Here is a 19,420-nt window from a genome sequence, read left to right on the forward strand (position 1 = left end):
AACAGAGGCTACAACAAAACATGCTAACCTCTCACCATTACCAATAACAGAGGCTACAACAAAACATGCTAACCTCTCACCATTACCAATAACAGAGACTACAACAAAACATGCTAACCTCTCACCATTACCAATAACAGAGGCTACAACAAAACATGCTAACCTCTCACCATTACCAATAACAGAGGTTACAACAAAACATGCTAACCTCTCACCATTACAAATAACAGAGGCTACAACAAAACATACTAACCTCTCACCATTACCAATAACAGAGACTACAACAAAACATGCTAACCTCTCACCATTACCAATAACAGAGACTACAACAAAACATGCTAACCTCTCACCATTACCAATAACAGAGGCTACAACAAAACATGCTAACCTCTCACCATTACCAATAACAGAGACTACAACAAAACATGCCAACCTCTCACCATTACCAATAACAGAGGCTACAACAAAACATGCTAACCTCTCACCATTACCAATAACAGAGGCTACAACAAAACATACTAACCTCTCACCATTACCAATAACAGAGGCTACAACAAAACATGCTAACCTCTCACCATTACCAATAACAGAGGATACAACAAAACATGCTAACCTCTCACCATTACCAATAACAGAGACTACAACAAAACATGCTAACCTCTCACCATTACCAATAACAGAGGATACAACAAAACATGCTAACCTCTCACCATTACCAATAACAGAGACTACAACAAAACACACTAACCTCTCACCATTACCAATAACAGAGACTACAACAAAACACACTAACCTCTCACCATTACCAATAACAGAGACTACAACAAGACATGCTAACCTCTCACCATTACCAATAACAGAGACTATAACAAAACATGCTAACCTCTCACCATTACCAATATATGTGAATATGTCCAAATAATGAAGACTTCTTCAAATGGTAGACTACAGTGCCTTGCAGAGGTATTCATCCCCCTTGGTGTTGTTCCTATTTTGTTTCATTACAACATGTCATTTAAATAGATTATATTTGGATTTCATGTAATGGACAAACACAAAATAGTCCAAATTGGTCAAAAGAAATAAAATAAAAATAACTAAAAAAACAGAAAAGTGGTGCGTTCATATGTATTCACCCCCTTTGCTATGAAGCGCCTAAATAAGATCTGGTGCAACCAATTACCTTCAGAAGTCACATAATTAGTTAAATAAAGTCCACCTGTGTGCAATCTAAGTGTGACATGATCTGTCACATGATCTCAGTATATATACACCTGTTCTGCAAGGCCCCAGAGTCTACAACTCCACTAAGCAAGGGACACCATCAAGCAAGCGGCACCATGAAGACCAAGGAGCTCTCCAAACAGGTCAGGGACAAAGTTGTGGAGAAGTACAGAACAGGGTTGGGTTATAAAAAAATATCTGAAACTTTGAAAATCCCACGGAGCACCATTAAATCAATTATTAAAAAATGGAAAGAATATGGCACCACAACAAACCTGCCAAGAGAGGGCCGCCCACCAAAACTCACAGACCAGGCAAGGAGGGCATTAATCAGAGAGGCAACAAAGAGACCAAAGATAACCCTGAAGGAGCTGCAAAGCTCCACAGCAGAGATTGGAGTATCTGTCCATAGGACCACTTTAAGCCGTACACTCCACAGAGCTGAGCATTACGGAAGTGTGGCCAGAAAAAAATACATTGCTTTTAAAGAAAAAAATAAGCAAACACGTTTGGCGTTCGCCAAAAGGCATGTGGGAGACTCCCCAAACATATGGAAGAAGGTACTCTGGTCAGATGAGACTAAAATGGAGCTTTATGGCCATCAAGGAAAACGGTAGAATGGTCAAACATCCCAGTGGCTGAATGTGCCTTATAGAGACAAACCCCAAGAGACCTGCAGCTGTAATTACTGTAAAAGGTGTATTGACTTTGGGGGTGAATAGTTATGCTCAAGTTCTCTGTTCTTATTATTTATCGGTTGTTTAACAATAACAAATATTTTGCATCTTCAAAGTGGTAGGCATGTTGTGTAAATCAACTGATACACACCCCCAAAACATCTATTTTAATTACAGGTTTTTAGGCAACAAAATAGGAAAAATGCCAAGGGGGTGAAAACTTTTGCAAGCCACTGTACATACATAAATATGTATGTGAAAGGTGACATTCTGTACTGTCACCTAATACGAAACATTATATCTCAAATCCAAAATGCTGGAGCATAGCACCAAATGTAAAACTGTAAGCTTCACTGTCCAAACACATATGGTGTGGACTATGTGTGTCTGGTAAACACATGTGGATCTGGTGAACATTTATCACTTGTTGACCAACTACAGGAATACTGACCTCAGAGTCTCCAGTTTACAGTGGGGATTCCCCAGTCCAGCAGAGAGCAGCTTCACTCCTGAATCCTTCAGGTCATTGTTACTCAGATCCAGCCCTCTCAGGTGTGAGGGGTTTGACCTCAGAGCTGAGACCAGAGAAGCATAGCCTTCCTCTGTGACTCCACAGCCTGACAGCCTGACAAAGAGATCATCATGACTTCACAAACACACTGTTAATTTAACACCAGTAGTGTAGAAGGACAATGGCAGATGCATTTGGTTTATTCTCCCAAACAACATATAGATTCATCTTCTGTCTTCTAGAACTGTATGGTCATTTTGTTATACTAATGTAAACATCAATGCATTTATTCTATGTTTTTCAACATAAAATTATATACGGATTATGTACATCATTTTCTCTAAACTGAATAATGCTTCCTGATGATTAGTTCTTATATGTCATTTTTATGTACTCACAGAGCAGCTCTGGAGGCTTTGACCACTGGCATCAGCCTCAGAAGACCTTCCTCTGATCTGGAGTATTTCTTCAGGTCAAACACATCCAGCTCCTTTTCTGAAGTCAGCAACACAAAGACCAGAGCTGACCACTGTGTAGGTGACAGTTTGGGTTTTGAGAGACTTCCTGATCTCAGGTAGCTTTGGATCTCCTCCACTAGAGAATGGTCATTCAGTTCATTCAGACAGTGGAACAGATTGATGCACCTCTCTGGAGAGAGATTCTCCCCGAGCTTCTCCTTGATGTAATTGATTGTTTCTTCATGGCTCTGTGAGCTGCATCTTGTCTTTGTCAGTAGACCTCGTAAGTGCTTCTGATTCGACTCCAGTGAGAGGCCCAGAAGGAAGCGGAGGAAAAGGTCCAGGTTTCCCGTCTCACTTTGTAAGGCTTTATCCACAGCACTCTTGTAGAAAGTAACAGCAGACTTGTCTTTGAACAGCAAAGAAAAGATACTGGACTTTGTTTGCAGTTTGTCCAATAGATTCTCATTATTGTTGATGAATGAGAGGAACACATATACAGCAGCCAGAAACTCCTGAATGCTCAGATGAACAAAGCAGTACACCTTGTTCTGGTACAGCCCACATTCCTCTTTAAAGAGCTGTGTGCACAATCCTGAGTACACTGAGGCTTCATTGACATCAATGCCAGCCTCTTTCAGATCTTCTTCATAGAAAATCAGATTGCCTTTCACAAGCTGTTGAAAAGCCAGTTTTCCCAGTGACAGAATGCTCTCTTCATTCCAGTGTGGACCTGTCTCTTCTTTCCCAGGATACTTTTCATTCTTCTGTTTGGTATGGAACACCACAAGGTGTGTGTACATCTCAGTCAGAGTCTTGGGCATCTCTTCTCTCTTATGTTTCAGCATCTGTTCAAGGACTATTGCAGAAATCCAACAGAAGACTGGAATGTGGCACATGATGTGGAGGCTCCTTGATTTCTTTATGTGTGAGATGATTCTGCTGGCCAGGTCCTCATCACTGAATCTCTTCCTGAAGTACTCCTCCTTCTGTGGGTCATTGAACCCTCGTACCTCTGTCACCTGGTCAACACACATTGAAGGGATCTTATTGGCTGCTGCAGGTCGGGTAGTTATCCAGAGGAGAGCAGAGGGAAGCAGATTTCCCTTGATGAGATTTGTCAGCAGAACATCCACTGAGGTTGACTCTGTGACGTCCCAACAGATCTTGTTATTCTTGAAGTCTAGGGGCAGTCGGCACTCATCCAGACCATCAAAGATGAACAGAACTTTGTACTTGTTGGAGATTCTTGATTCTTTGGTTTCCATTGAGAAGTGATTAAGAAGTTCAATGAAAGTGTGTTTGTTCTCTTTCATCAAATTCAGCTCCCGAAAAGGGAATGAAAATACAAATTGGACATCCTGATTTGCTTTTCCTTCAGCCCAGTCCAGAATGAACTTCTGCACAGAGACTGTTTTTCCAATGCCAGCGACTCCCTTTGTCAGCACAGTTCTGATTCGTTTGTCTTGTCCAGTTAAGGGTTTGAAGATGTCGTTACATTTGATTGCAGTCTCTGGTCTTGCTTGTTTCCTGGTTGTTGTCTCAATCTGTCTCAGCTCATGTTCATTATTGACATCTCCTGTTCCACCCTCTGTGATGTAGAGCTCTGTGTAGATCTTATTGAGAAGTGTTGGGTTTCCTTGTTTAGCGATCCCCTCAAATACACATTGAAACTTCTTCTTTAGATTAGATTTGAGTTCACGTTGGCAAATCACAGCAAGTTCATCTGAATGAAGAAATAACACAGAGGATATTAATATTACGTATGTTTGAATGCCTACACTATTGTAGGACTGTTATAAAGTTTTAAATTATAATAATTTATTCTCTTAACTGACTGTATAAATGTGTAAATGTTTTCATAATGCATTACAGACTGGTGTGACTGATTATATTATTATTGGTATTATTGATGGTATTGTTAATGTTGTCTCTCTCTCTAAATGAATCAACACAACACATCCCTGCTGCTACTTGATGAGGTCACTAGGTGTTGTGTTAAGGCTGCTACAAAATCATTGAGTTACACAGCTACTTTAGCTGTACTTTAGCTACAGCTTTTAAATGTTATAAAACAGCATTCAACATGAGGCAGACAGATCTTACATTTCTCCAGTGTGTCAGCAAGCTCCTTCTGGTTCATTTTCCTCAGGATGTGCAGTGTGATCTTCAGAGCCCCCTCTCTGGCACTGCTCTCCTGCTTCTCATCTTCAGCATCCACCACTTCCTTATCCTGCTTCTGACTCTCAAAGCCTTCTGGGAGTTCTGGACTAAGATTCCTCTTGAACATCTTCAGCTCGTTCTTCACAAATGTCATAATATTCTCTTCAAGCAACTGAAATAAATAAAGTAAATAAGTTAAACAAGAGAAGAAATGCTTTCTCATTAACACATTAATGAATGATTGACAGGTCAACTTTACTTGAGGTAAAACAAAAACAAATGTACATAACAGGACCACATACACTGAATATGGAGGCCAGGTCTGTTTGATGACTCTGGGAAGACTGACAACTGAGAATCTCTGACTCTGATCTCTCCTGTTGGTTTCTGTGGACAAAACATGAGATTACATCTCCTCATCCAGGGAGTATGCACGCATTGTGTTTGTTTAATATTGTTTTAGGACTATGAAAATGGACAAAATGATTAGACTATGGATTATGAAAACAACCAAAATAAATGGGAAAATGGGAGAGAAATGACTAGAGACAGTGTTGTTTAACTCACTGACCATGACCCATGAGTTCTTCTTACCTTTGTTCAGTATAAAAGTCTCCCTCTCTGAAGAATATAGGTTGAACCATAGACCAGTCACTCTTCATGGACACACAGCTGGGTACAGGGGAGGCTGGTCTCTCCTGCTTGATTGGACTTCAACACAACAGAGACAAACATTACATCTCTCATCTACTCTGAGTTCAGATGGGGAAACATAAGCGCCACATATCACTTTTCATAAATGTTCGTAAATTTGCTTTTATTGTTTAAAGAAATTATGAAAGAGATTGGTGTGTTTTTCACTACCTGTGATTGTTCAATGACAGACCTGTATTTGTTTAAAAATCACTTGATGATTTCATTTCAGAGAGATAAATAGACATGTTTTTTTGCTAAATGCTATATGTATGCCTCACTCTCAGAGAAATCAGTAGTACTGCTAGGTTTTACACAGTAATAATATATATCTGCCTCACTCTCAGAGAAATCAGTAGTACTGCTAGGTTTTACACAGTAATAATATATATCTGCCTCACTCTCAGAGAAATCAGTAGTACTGCTAGGTTTTACACAGTAATAATATATATCTGCCTCACTCTCAGAGAAATCAGTAGTACTGCTAGGTTTTACACAGTAATAATATATATCTGCCTCACTCTCAGAGAAATCAGTAGTACTGCTAGGTTTTACACAGTAATAATATATATCTGCCTCACTCTCAGAGAAATCAGTAGTACTGCTAGGTTTTACACAGTAATGATATATATCTGCCTCACTCTCAGAGAAATCAGTAGTACTGCTAGGTTTTACACAGTAATAATATTTATCTGCCTCACTCTCAGAGAAATCGGTAGTACTGCTAGGTTTTACACAGTAATAATATATATCTGCCTCACTCTCAGAGAAATCAGTAGTACTGCTAGGTTTTACACAGTAATAATATATATCTGCCTCACTCTCAGAGAAATCAGTAGTACTGCTAGGTTTTACACAGTAATGATATATATCTGCCTCACTCTCAGAGAAATCAGTAGTACTGCTAGGTTTTACACAGTAATAATATTTATCTGCCTCACTCTCAGAGAAATCGGTAGTACTGCTAGGTTTTACACAGTAATAATATATATCTGCCTCACTCTCAGAGAAATCGGTAGTACTGCTAGGTTTTATATAGTAATAATATATATCTGCCTCACTCTCAGAGAAATCAGTAGTACTGCTAGATTTTACACAGTAATAATATATATCTGCCTCACTCTCAGAGAAATCAGTAGTACTGCTAGGTTTTACACAGTAATAATATATATCTGCCTCACTCTCAGAGAAATCAGTAGTACTGCTAGGTTTAATACAGTAATAATATATATCTGACTCACTCTCAGAGAAATCAGTAGTACTGCTAGGTTTTACACAGTAATAATATATATCTGCCTCACTCTCAGAGAAATCAGTAGTACTGCTAGGTTTTACACAGTAATAATATATATCTGCCTCACTCTCAGAGAAATCAGTAGTACTGCTAGGTTTTACACAGTAATAATATATATCTGCCTCACTCTCAGAGAAATCAGTAGTACTGCTAGGTTTTACACAGTAATAATATATATCTGCCTCACTCTCAGAGAAATCAGTAGTACTGCTAGGTTTTACACGGTACTAATATATATCTGCCTCACTCTCAGAGAAATCAGTAGTACTGCTAGGATTTATACAGTAATAATATATATCTGCCTCACTCTCAGAGAAATCAGTAGTACTGCTAGGTTTTATACAGTAATAATATATATCTGCCTCACTCTCAGAGAAATCAGTAGTACTGCTAGGTTTTACACAGTAATAATATATATCTGCCTCACACTCAGAGAAATCAGTAGTACTGCTAGGTTTTACACAGTAATAATATATATCTGCCTCACTCTCAGAGATATCAGTAGTACTGCTAGGTTTTATACAGTAATAATATATATCTGACTCACTCTCAGAGAAATCAGTAGTACTGCTAGGTTTTACACAGTAATAATATATATCTGCCTCACTCTCAAAGAAATCAGTAGTACTGCTAGGTTTTACACAGTAATAATATATATCTGCCTCACTCTCAGAGAAATCAGTAGTACTGCTTGGTTTAATACAGTAATAATATATATCTGACTCACTCTCAGAGAAATCAGTAGTACTGCTAGGTTTTACACAGTAATAATATATATCTGCCTCACTCTCAAAGAAATCAGTAGTACTGCTAGGTTTTACACAGTAATAATATATATCTGCCTCACTCTCAGAGAAATCAGTAGTACTGCTAGATTTTACACAGTAATAATATATATCTGACTCACTCTCAGAGAAATCAGTAGTACTGCTAGGTTTAATACAGTAATAATATATATCTGACTCACTCTCAGAGAAATCAGTAGTACTGCTAGGTTTTACACAGTAATGATATATATCTGCCTCACTCTCAGAGAAATCAGTAGTACTGCTAGATTTTACACAGTAATAATATATATCTGCCTCACTCTCAGAGAAATCAGTAGTACTGCTAGGTTTAATACAGTAATAATATATATCTGACTCACTCTCAGAGAAATCAGTAGTACTGCTAGGTTTTACACAGTAATGATATATATCTGCCTCACTCTCAGAGAAATCGGTAGTACTGCTAGGTTTTACACAGTAATAATATATATCTGCCTCACTCTCAGAGAAATCGGTAGTACTGCTAGGTTTTACATAGTAATAATATATATCTGCCTCACTCTCAGAGAAATCAGTAGTACTGCTAGATTTTACACAGTAATAATATATATCTGCCTCACTCTCAGAGAAATCAGTAGTACTGCTAGGTTTTACACAGTAATAATATATATCTGCCTCACTCTCAGAGAAATCAGTAGCACTGCTAGGTTTTACACAGTAATAATATATATCTGCCTCACTCTCAGAGAAATCAGTAGTACTGCTAGGTTTTACACAGTAATGATATATATCTGCCTCACTCTCAGAGAAATCAGTAGTACTGCTAGATTTTACACAGTAATAATATATATCTGCCTCACTCTCAGAGAAATCAGTAGTACTGCTAGGTTTTACACAGTAATAATATATATCTGCCTCACTCTCAGAGAAATCAGTAGTACTGCTAGGTTTAATACAGTAATAATATATATCTGACTCACTCTCAGAGAAATCAGTAGTACTGCTAGGTTTTACACAGTAATAATATATATCTGCCTCACTCTCAGAGAAATCAGTAGTACTGCTAGGTTTTACACAGTAATAATATATATCTGCCTCACTCTCAGAGAAATCAGTAGTACTGCTAGGTTTTACACAGTAATAATATATATCTGCCTCACTCTCAGAGAAATCAGTAGTACTGCTAGGTTTTACACAGTAATAATATATATCTGCCTCACTCTCAGAGAAATCAGTAGTACTGCTAGGTTTTATACAGTAATAATATATATCTGCCTCACTCTCAGAGAAATCAGTAGTACTGCTAGGTTTTATACAGTAATAATATATATCTGCCTCACTCTCAGAGAAATCAGTAGTACTGCTAGGTTTTATACAGTAATAATATATATCTGCCTCACTCTCAGAGAAATCAGTAGTACTGCTAGGTTTTACACAGTAATAATATATATCTGCCTCACTCTCAGAGAAATCAGTAGTACTGCTAGGTTTTACACAGTAATAATATATATCTGCCTCACTCTCAGAGAAATCAGTAGTACTGCTAGGTTTTACACAGTAATAATATATATCTGCCTCACTCTCAGAGAAATCAGTAGTACTGCTAGGTTTTACACAGTAATAATATATATCTGCCTCACTCTCAGAGAAATCAGTAGTACTGCTAGGTTTTACACAGTAATAATATATATCTGCCTCACTCTCAGAGAAATCAGTAGTACTGCTAGGTTTTACACAGTAATAATATATATCTGCCTCACTCTCAGTGAAATCAGTAGTACTGCTAGGTTTTACACAGTAATAATATATATCTGCCTCACTCTCAGAGAAATCAGTAGTACTGCTAGGTTTTACACAGTAATAACATATATCTGCCTCACTCTCAGAGAAATCAGTAGTACTGCTAGGTTTTACACAGTAATAATATATATCTGCCTCACTCTCAGAGAAATCAGTAGACATGCTAGGTTTTACACAGTAATAATATATATCTGCCTCACTCTCAGAGAAATCAGTAGTACTGCTAGGTTTTACACAGTAATAATATATATCTGCCTCACTCTCAGAGAAATCAGTAGTACTGCTAGGTTTTACACAGTAATAATATATATCTGCCTCACTCTCAGAAAAATCAGTAGTACTGCTAGGTTTTACACAGTAATAAAATATATATCTGCCTCACTCTCAGAGAAATCAGTAGTACTGCTAGGTTTTACACAGTAATCATATATATCTGCCTCACTCTCAGAGAAATCAGTAGTACTGCTAGGTTTTACACAGTAATAATATATATCTGCCTCACTCTCAGAGAAATCGGTAGTACTGCTAGGTTTTACACAGTAATAATATATATCTGCCTCACTCTCAGAGAAATCGGTAGTACTGCTAGGTTTTACATAGTAATAATATATATCTGCCTCACTCTCAGAGAAATCAGTAGTACTGCTAGATTTTACACAGTAATAATATATATCTGCCTCACTCTCAGAGAAATCAGTAGTACTGCTAGGTTTTACACAGTAATAATATATATCTGCCTCACTCTCAGAGAAATCAGTAGTACTGCTAGGTTTAATACAGTAATAATATATATCTGACTCACTCTCAGAGAAATCAGTAGTACTGCTAGGTTTTACACAGTAATAATATATATCTGCCTCACTCTCAGAGAAATCAGTAGTACTGCTAGGTTTTACACAGTAATAATATATATCTGCCTCACTCTCAGAGAAATCAGTAGTACTGCTAGGTTTTACACAGTAATAATATATATCTGCCTCACTCTCAGAGAAATCAGTAGTACTGCTAGGTTTTACACAGTAATAATATATATCTGCCTCACTCTCAGAGAAATCAGTAGTACTGCTAGGTTTTACACGGTACTAATATATATCTGCCTCACTCTCAGAGAAATCAGTAGTACTGCTAGGATTTATACAGTAATAATATATATCTGCCTCACTCTCAGAGAAATCAGTAGTACTGCTAGGTTTTATACAGTAATAATATATATCTGCCTCACTCTCAGAGAAATCAGTAGTACTGCTAGGTTTTACACAGTAATAATATATATCTGCCTCACTCTCAGAGAAATCAGTAGTACTGCTAGGTTTTACACAGTAATAACATATATCTGCCTCACTCTCAGAGAAATCAGTAGTACTGCTAGGTTTTACACAGTAATAATATATATCTGCCTCACTCTCAGTGAAATCAGTAGTACTGCTAGGTTTTACACAGTAATAATATATATCTGCCTCACTCTCAATGAAATCAGTAGTACTGCTTGGTTTAATACAGTAATAATATATATCTGACTCACTCTCAGAGAAATCAGTAGTACTGCTAGGTTTTACACAGTAATAATATATATCTGCCTCACTCTCAAAGAAATCAGTAGTACTGCTAGGTTTTACACAGTAATAATATATATCTGCCTCACTCTCAGAGAAATCAGTAGTACTGCTAGATTTTACACAGTAATAATATATATCTGACTCACTCTCAGAGAAATCAGTAGTACTGCTAGGTTTAATACAGTAATAATATATATCTGACTCACTCTCAGAGAAATCAGTAGTACTGCTAGGTTTTACACAGTAATGATATATATCTGCCTCACTCTCAGAGAAATCAGTAGTACTGCTAGATTTTACACAGTAATAATATATATCTGACTCACTCTCAGAGAAATCAGTAGTACTGCTAGGTTTTACACAGTAATAATATATATCTGACTCACTCTCAGAGAAATCAGTAGTACTGCTAGGTTTAATACAGTAATAATATATATCTGACTCACTCTCAGAGAAATCAGTAGTACTGCTAGGTTTTACACAGTAATGATATATATCTGCCTCACTCTCAGAGAAATCAGTAGTACTGCTAGATTTTACACAGTAATAATATATATCTGCCTCACTCTCAGAGAAATCAGTAGTACTGCTAGGTTTAATACAGTAATAATATATATCTGACTCACTCTCAGAGAAATCAGTAGTACTGCTAGGTTTTACACAGTAATGATATATATCTGCCTCACTCTCAGAGAAATCGGTAGTACTGCTAGGTTTTACACAGTAATAATATATATCTGCCTCACTCTCAGAGAAATCAGTAGTACTGCTAGGTTTTACACAGTAATGATATATATCTGCCTCACTCTCAGAGAAATCGGTAGTACTGCTAGGTTTTACACAGTAATAATACATATCTGCCTCACTCTCAGAGAAATCGGTAGTACTGCTAGGTTTTAGACAGTAATAATATATATCTGCCTCACTCTCAGAGAAATCAGTAGTACTGCTAGGTTTTACACAGTAATGATATATATCTGCCTCACTCTCAGAGAAATCGGTAGTACTGCTAGGTTTTACACAGTAATAATATATATCTGCCTCACTCTCAGAGAAATCAGTAGTACTGCTAGGTTTTACACAGTAATGATATATATCTGCCTCACTCTCAGAGAAATCGGTAGTACTGCTAGGTTTTACACAGTAATAATACATATCTGCCTCACTCTCAGAGAAATCAGTAGTACTGCTAGGTTTTACACAGTAATAATATATATCTGCCTCACTCTCAGAGAAATCAGTAGTACTGCTAGGTTTTACACAGTAATAATACATATCTGCCTCACTCTCAGATAAATCAGTAGTACTGCTAGGTTTTAGACAGTAATAATATATATCTGCCTCACTCTCAGAGAAATCAGTAGTACTGCTAGGTTTTACACAGTAATTTTTTTTATTTTTTTTTATTTTATTTAACCTTTATTTAACCAGGTAGGCAAATTGAGAACACGTTCTCATTTACAATTGCGACCTGGCCAAGATAAAGCAAAGCAGTTCGACACATACAACAAAACATAGTTACACATGGAGTAAAACAAACATATAGTCAATAATACAGTGAAAAAAAAAAATAAGTCTATATACAATGTGAGCAAGTGAGGTGAGATAAGGGAGGTGAAGGTGAAGGCAAACAAATATATGTATAAATAAATAAAAATATAAAAGGCCATGGAGGCGAAGTGAATACAACACAGCAAGTAAAATAAAAAAACTTTTAAAAAAAAACACTGGAATGGTTGGTTTGCAGTGGAAGAAAGTGCAAAGTAGAGACAGATATAATGGGGTGCAAAGGAGCAAAATAAATTAATAAATAAATACAGTAGGTAAAGAGGTAGTTGTTTGGGCTAAATTGTAGATGGGTTATGTACAGGTGCAGTAATCTATGAGCTGCTCTGACAGCTGGTGCTTAAAGCTAGTGAGGGAGATAGGTGTTTCCAGTTTCAGAGATTTTTGTAGTTCGTTCCAGTCATTGGCAGCAGAGAACTGGAAGGAGAGGCGTCCAAAGGAAGAATTGGTTTTGGGGGTGACTAGAGAGATATACCTGCTGGAGCGCGTCCTACAGGTAGGTGCTGCTATGGTGACCAGCGAGCTGAGATAAGGGGGGACTTTACCTAGCAGGGTCTTGTAGATGACCTGGAACCAGTGGGTTTGGCGACGAGTATGAAGCGAGGGCCAGCCAACGAGAGTGTACAGGTCGCAGTGGTGGGTAGTATATGGGGCTTTGGTGACAAAACGGATGGCACTGTGATAGACTGCATCCCATTTATTGAGTAGGGTTTTGGAGGCTATTTTGTAAATGACATCACCGAAGTCGAGGATTGGTAGGATGGTCAGTTTTACAAGGGTATGTTTGGCAGCATGAGTAAAGGATGCTTTGTTGCGGAATAGGAAGCCAATTCTAGATCTGACTTTGGATTGGAGATGTTTGATGTGAGTCTGGAAGGAGAGTTTACAGTCTAACCAGACACCTAGGTATTTGTAGTTGTCCACATATTCTAAGTCAGAACCGTCCAAAGTAGTGATGTTGGACAGGCGGGCAGGAGCAGGCAGCGATCGGTTGAAGAGCATGCATTTGGTTTTACTTGTATTTAAGAGCAGTTGGAGGCCACGGAAGGAGAGTTGTATGGCATTGAAGCTCGCCTGGAGAGTTGTTAACACAGTGTCAAAAGAAGGGCCAGAAGTATACAGAATAGTGTCGTCTGCGTAGAGGTGGATCAGAGACTCACCAGCAGCAAGAGCGACATCATTGATGTATACAGAGAAGAGAGTCGGTCCAAGAATTGAACCCTGTGGCACCCCCATAGAGACTGCCAGAGGCCCGGACAACAGACCCTCCGATTTGACACACTGAACTCGATCAGAGAAGTAGTTGGTGAACCAGGCGAGGCAATCATTAGAGAAACCAAGGCTGTCGAGTCTGCCAATGAGGATGTGGTGATTGACAGAGTCAAAAGCCTTGGCCAGGTCAATGAATACGGCTGCACAGTATTGTTTCCTATCGATGGCGGTTACGATGTCGTTTATGACCTTGAGCGTGGCTGAGGTGCACCCATGACCAGCTCTGAAACCAGATTGCATAGCGGAGAAGGTGTGGTGGGATTCGAAATGGTCGGTAATCTGTTTGTTGACTTGGCTTTCGAAGACCTTAGAAAGGCAGGGTAGGATAGATATAGGTCTGTAGCAGTTAGGGTCAAGGGTGTCCCCCCCTTTGAAGAGGGGGATAACCGCAGCTGCTTTCCAATCTTTGGGGATCTCGGACGACACGAAAGAGAGGTTGAAGAGGCTAGTAATAGGGGTGGCAACAATTTCAGCAGATAGTTTTAGAAAGAAAGGGTCCAGATTATCTAGCCCGGCTGATTTGTAAGGGTCCAGATTTTGCAGCTCATTTAGGACATCAGCTGACTGTATTTGGGAGAAAGAGAAATGGGGAAGGCTTGGGCGAGTAGCAGAGGGGAGGGCAGTGCTGTTGTCCGGGGTAGGGGCAGCCAGGTGGAAAGCATGGCCAGCCGTGGAAAAATGCTTATTGAAATTCTCAATTATAGTGGATTTGTCGGTGGTGACAGTGTTTCCTATCTTCAGAGCGGTTGGAAGCTGGGAGGAGGTGTTCTTATTCTCCATGGACTTTACGGTGTCCCAGAACTTTTTTGAATTTGTGTTGCAGGAAGCAAATTTCTGCTTGAAAAAGCTAGCCTTGGCTGTTCTAACTGCCTGTGTATATTGGTTTCTGGCTTCCCTGAAAAGTTGCATATCACGGGGGCTGTTCGATGCTAATGCAGAACGCCATAGGATGTTTTTCTGTTGGTTAAGGGCAGTCAGGTCAGGAGAGAACCAAGGGCTATATCTGTTCCTGGTTCTAAATTTCTTGAATGGGGCATGCTTATTCAAGATGGTGAGGAAGGCATTTTTAAAAAATGACCAGGCATCCTCTACTGACGGGATGAGATCGATATCCTTCCAGGATACCCCGGCCAGGTCGATTAGAAAGGCCTGCTCGCTGAAGTGTTTCAGGGAGCGTTTGACAGTGATGAGTGGAGGTCGTTTGACCGCTGACCCATTACGGATGCAGGCAATGAGGCAGTGATCGCTGAGATCTTGGTTGAAAACAGCAGAGGTGTATTTGGAGGGCAAGTTTGTTAGGATGATATCTATGAGGGTACCCGTGTTTACGGAATTGGGGTGGTACCTGGTAGGTTCATTGATAATTTGTGTGAGATTGAGGGCATCAAGCTTAGATTGTAGGGTGGCTGGGGTGTTGAGCATGTTCAAATTTAGGTCGCCTAGCAGCACGAGCTCTGAAGATAGATGGGGGGCAATCAGTTCACATATAGTGTCCAGAGCACAGCTGGGGGCAGAGGGTGGTCTATAGCAGGCGGCAACGGTGAGAGACTTGTTTTTAGAGAGGTGGATTTTTAAAAGTAGAAGTTCAAATTGTTTGGGAACAGACCTGGATAGTAAAACAGAACTCTGCTGGCAGTCTTTGCAGTAGATTGCAACACCGCCCCCTTTGGCCGTTCTATCTTGTCTGAAAATCTTGTAATTGGGGATGAAAATGTCTGAGTTTTTGGTGGTCTTTCTAAGCCAGGATTCAGACACGGCTAAAACATCCGGGTTGGCAGAGTGTGCTAAAGCAGTGAACAAAACAAACTTAGGGAGGAGGCTTCTAATGTTAACATGCATGAAGCCAAGGCTATTACGGTTACAGAAGTCATCAAAAGAGAGCGCCTGGGGAATAGGAGTGGAGCCAGGTACTGCAGGGCCTGGATTCACCTCTACATCACCAGAGGAACAGAGGAGGAGTAGGATAAGGGTACGGCTAAAAGCTATGAGAATTGGTCGCCTAGAGCTACTGGAGCAGAGAGTAAGAGGAGGTTTCTGGGGGCGATAAAATAGTTTAAAGGAATAATGTACAGACAAAGGTATGGTAGGATGTGAATACAGTGGAGGTAGACCTAGGTATTGAGTGATGATGAGAGAGATATTGTCTCTAGAAACATCATTGAAACCAGGTGATGTCATCGCATATGTGGGTGGTGGAACTGAGAGGTTGGATATGGTAAAGTGAGCAGGGCTAGAATCTCTACAGTGAAATAAGCCAATGAACACTAACCAGAACAGCAATGGACAAGGCATATTTACATTAAGGAGAGGCATGCTTAATCGAGTGATCAATAAGGGTCCAGTGAGTAGAGGTTGGTTGGGGTCGTGGCGATCCAGACAGCTGGCCGGGTATATGGCTATCGGTAGCAGCATAGGATGGAGGTCTGTTTGTAGATACCTCGTGCGTTTCCGTCGGTAAGTTAGTGGGGTTCCGTGTAGTGGGGTTCCGTGTGGTAGAGGGGATCAATCCAAATTGGCAAAATAGATATAGTGACCCAAGGAAAAAAATAAATAAATAAATGATAATAATAATAATAATAGTTGTCCGGTATAGTTATTTAGATAGCAGCCGATAAGACAGCTAACGATTAGCGGGCCTCAGGTGAGCGTTCAGGTAACGTCGGGACGGAGGTGCCAGTTGGATAAATCCCTCGGGCAGATAACGTCGGCAGTCAGTCGCGGCAGTCAGTCGTGAAGGCCCGGTGGGGTTCCGTATCTGCAGCAGCAACAAAAGAAACGGGTCCGGATGGTGATGGAACTCCTCAGCTGGCTAGCTCCAGAATGATTTGAGTTTGCTCCGGGGTCGACGTAAGCCAATAGTCACACGGTTTGCAGCTAGCTAGCTGCGAAATCAAGGTGCAAGTGACCAGAGCCTGCGGCTGGAATCCGGGGAAACTGAGAGAAAAGAAAAGTCCCGGAATGCTCCGGTCCGAGTCGCGTTGCACAAAAGTGCCGGTAGATTATCGAGCTAAAGGAATAGCTGATGACCACAACACGTGGGCAGCTGAAACACCAACGCTAGCCAGCAAACCGGCTAATTTCGGGGCAGCTACAGATTAGCTTATGGCTAGCTATCGGAGTAGCTTCTGGTTAGCTTTCAGGCTAGCTTCTGAATTAGCCCCTGGCTGGCTTCCACGATGGATTTTCAGATTGAGGTAAATAATACTTTTTAGTAATTGGTGAAGCGGGTTGCAGGAAAGCTTTTGCAGGAAAGCTTTCGTAGTTGAGTTCTTGGATAATAAAATAAATAAAAGATAAGCGAAGAGAGGTGTAAATATATATATATATAGGACACGACAATACGGAACAGAAAAAGACGTCTGAACTGCTAAGCCACCTTGGAGAGAAAAAAAAAGATATAATAATATATATCTGCCTCACTCTCAGAGAAATCAGTAGTACTGCTAGGTTTTACACAGTAATAATATATATCTGCCTCACTCTCAGAGAAATCAGTAGTACTGCTAGTTTTTATACAGTAATAATATATATCTGCCTCACTCTCAGAGAAATCAGTAGTACTGCTAGGTTTTACACAGTAATAATATATATCTGCCTCACTCTCAGAGAAATCAGTAGTACTGCTAGGTTTTACACAGTAATAATATATATCTGCCTCACTCTCATAGAAATCAGTAGTACAGCTAGGTTTTACACAGTAATAATATATATCTGCCTCACTCTCAGAGAAATCAGTAGTACTGCTAGGTTTTATACAGTAATAATATATATCTGCCTCACTCTCAGAGAAATCAGTAGTACTGCTAGGTTTTATACAGTAATAATATATATCTGCCTCACTCTCAGAGAAATCAGTAGTACTGCTAGTTTTTATACAGTAATAATATATATCTGCCTCACTCTCAGAGAAATCAGTAGTACTGCTAGGTTTTACACAGTAATAATATATATCTGCCTCACTCTCAGAGAAATCAGTAGTACTGCTAGGTTTTACACAGTAATAATATATATCTGCCTCACTCTCAGAGAAATCAGTAGTACTGCTAGGTTTTACACAGTAATAATATATATCTGCCTCACTCTCAGAGAAATCAGTAGACATGCTAGGTTTTACACAGTAATAATATATATCTGCCTCACTCTCAGAGAAATCAGTAGTACTGCTAGGTTTTACACAGTAATAATATATATCTGCCTCACTCTCAGAGAAATCAGTAGTACTGCTAGGTTTTACACAGTAATAATATATATCTGCCTCACTCTCAGAAAAATCAGTAGTACTGCTAGGTTTTACACAGTAATAAAATATATATCTGCCTCACTCTCAGAGAAATCAGTAGTACTGCTAGGTTTTACACAGTAATCATATATATCTGCCTCACTCTCAGAGAAATCAGTAGTACTGCTAGGTTTTACACAGTAATAATATATATATGCCTCACTCTCAGAGAAATCAGTAGTACTGCTAGGTTTTACACAGTAATAATATATATCTGCCTCACTCTCAGAGAAATCAGTAGTACTGCTAGGTTTTACACAGTAATAATATATATCTGCCTCACTCTCATAGAAATCAGTAGTACTGCTAGGTTTTACACAGTAATAATATATATCTGCCTCACTCTCAGAGAAATCAGTAGTACTGCTAGGTTTTACACAGTAATAATATATATATGCCTCACTCTCAGAGAAATCAGTAGACATGCTAGGTTTTACACAGTAATAATATATATCTGCCTCACTCTCAGAGAAATCAGTAGTACTGCTAGGTTTTACACAGTAATAATATATATCTGCCTCACTCTCAGAGAAATCAGTAGTACTGCTAGGTTTTACACAGTAATAATATATATCTGCCTCACTCTCAGAAAAATCAGTAGCACTGCTAGGTTTTACACAGTAATAAAATATATATCTGCCTCACTCTCAGAGAAATCAGTAGTACTGCTAGGTTTTACACAGTAATCATATATATCTGCCTCACTCTCAGAGAAATCAGTAGTACTGCTAGGTTTTACACAGTAATAATATATATCTGCCTCACTCTCAGCGAAATCGGTAGTACTGCTAGGTTTTACACAGTAATAATATATATCTGCCTCACTCTCAGAGAAATCGGTAGTACTGCTAGGTTTTACATAGTAATAATATATATCTGCCTCACTCTCAGAGAAATCAGTAGTACTGCTAGATTTTACACAGTAATAATATATATCTGCCTCACTCTCAGAGAAATCAGTAGTACTGCTAGGTTTTACACAGTAATAATATATATCTGCCTCACTCTCAGAGAAATCAGTAGTACTGCTAGGTTTAATACAGTAATAATATATATCTGACTCACTCTCAGAGAAATCAGTAGTACTGCTAGGTTTTACACAGTAATAATATATATCTGCCTCACTCTCAGAGAAATCAGTAGTACTGCTAGGTTTTACA

At 39.1% G+C, this 19,420-nt stretch overlaps 1 protein-coding gene across 1 annotated transcript in view; it reads right to left on the reverse strand.

Moving 5' to 3' along the window:
• Window positions 1-19,420, reverse strand: part of LOC129842115 (NACHT, LRR and PYD domains-containing protein 12-like) — a 45,364-nt gene that overhangs the window by 19,269 nt on the left and 6,675 nt on the right. The window contains exons 2-6 of the mRNA XM_055910509.1: window positions 5,628-5,744; window positions 5,336-5,420; window positions 4,977-5,205; window positions 2,811-4,596; window positions 2,353-2,526 (exon numbers count right to left, since the gene is read on the reverse strand). Of these exons, the coding sequence (XP_055766484.1) occupies window positions 2,353-2,526; window positions 2,811-4,596; window positions 4,977-5,205; window positions 5,336-5,420; window positions 5,628-5,744 (2,391 nt within the window). The remainder of the gene's footprint in view (window positions 1-2,352; window positions 2,527-2,810; window positions 4,597-4,976; window positions 5,206-5,335; window positions 5,421-5,627; window positions 5,745-19,420) is intronic.

Source organism: Salvelinus fontinalis, unplaced genomic scaffold (assembly GCF_029448725.1).
Source record: "Salvelinus fontinalis isolate EN_2023a unplaced genomic scaffold, ASM2944872v1 scaffold_0013, whole genome shotgun sequence".
NCBI classification, from domain to species: Eukaryota; Metazoa; Chordata; class Actinopteri; order Salmoniformes; family Salmonidae; genus Salvelinus; species Salvelinus fontinalis.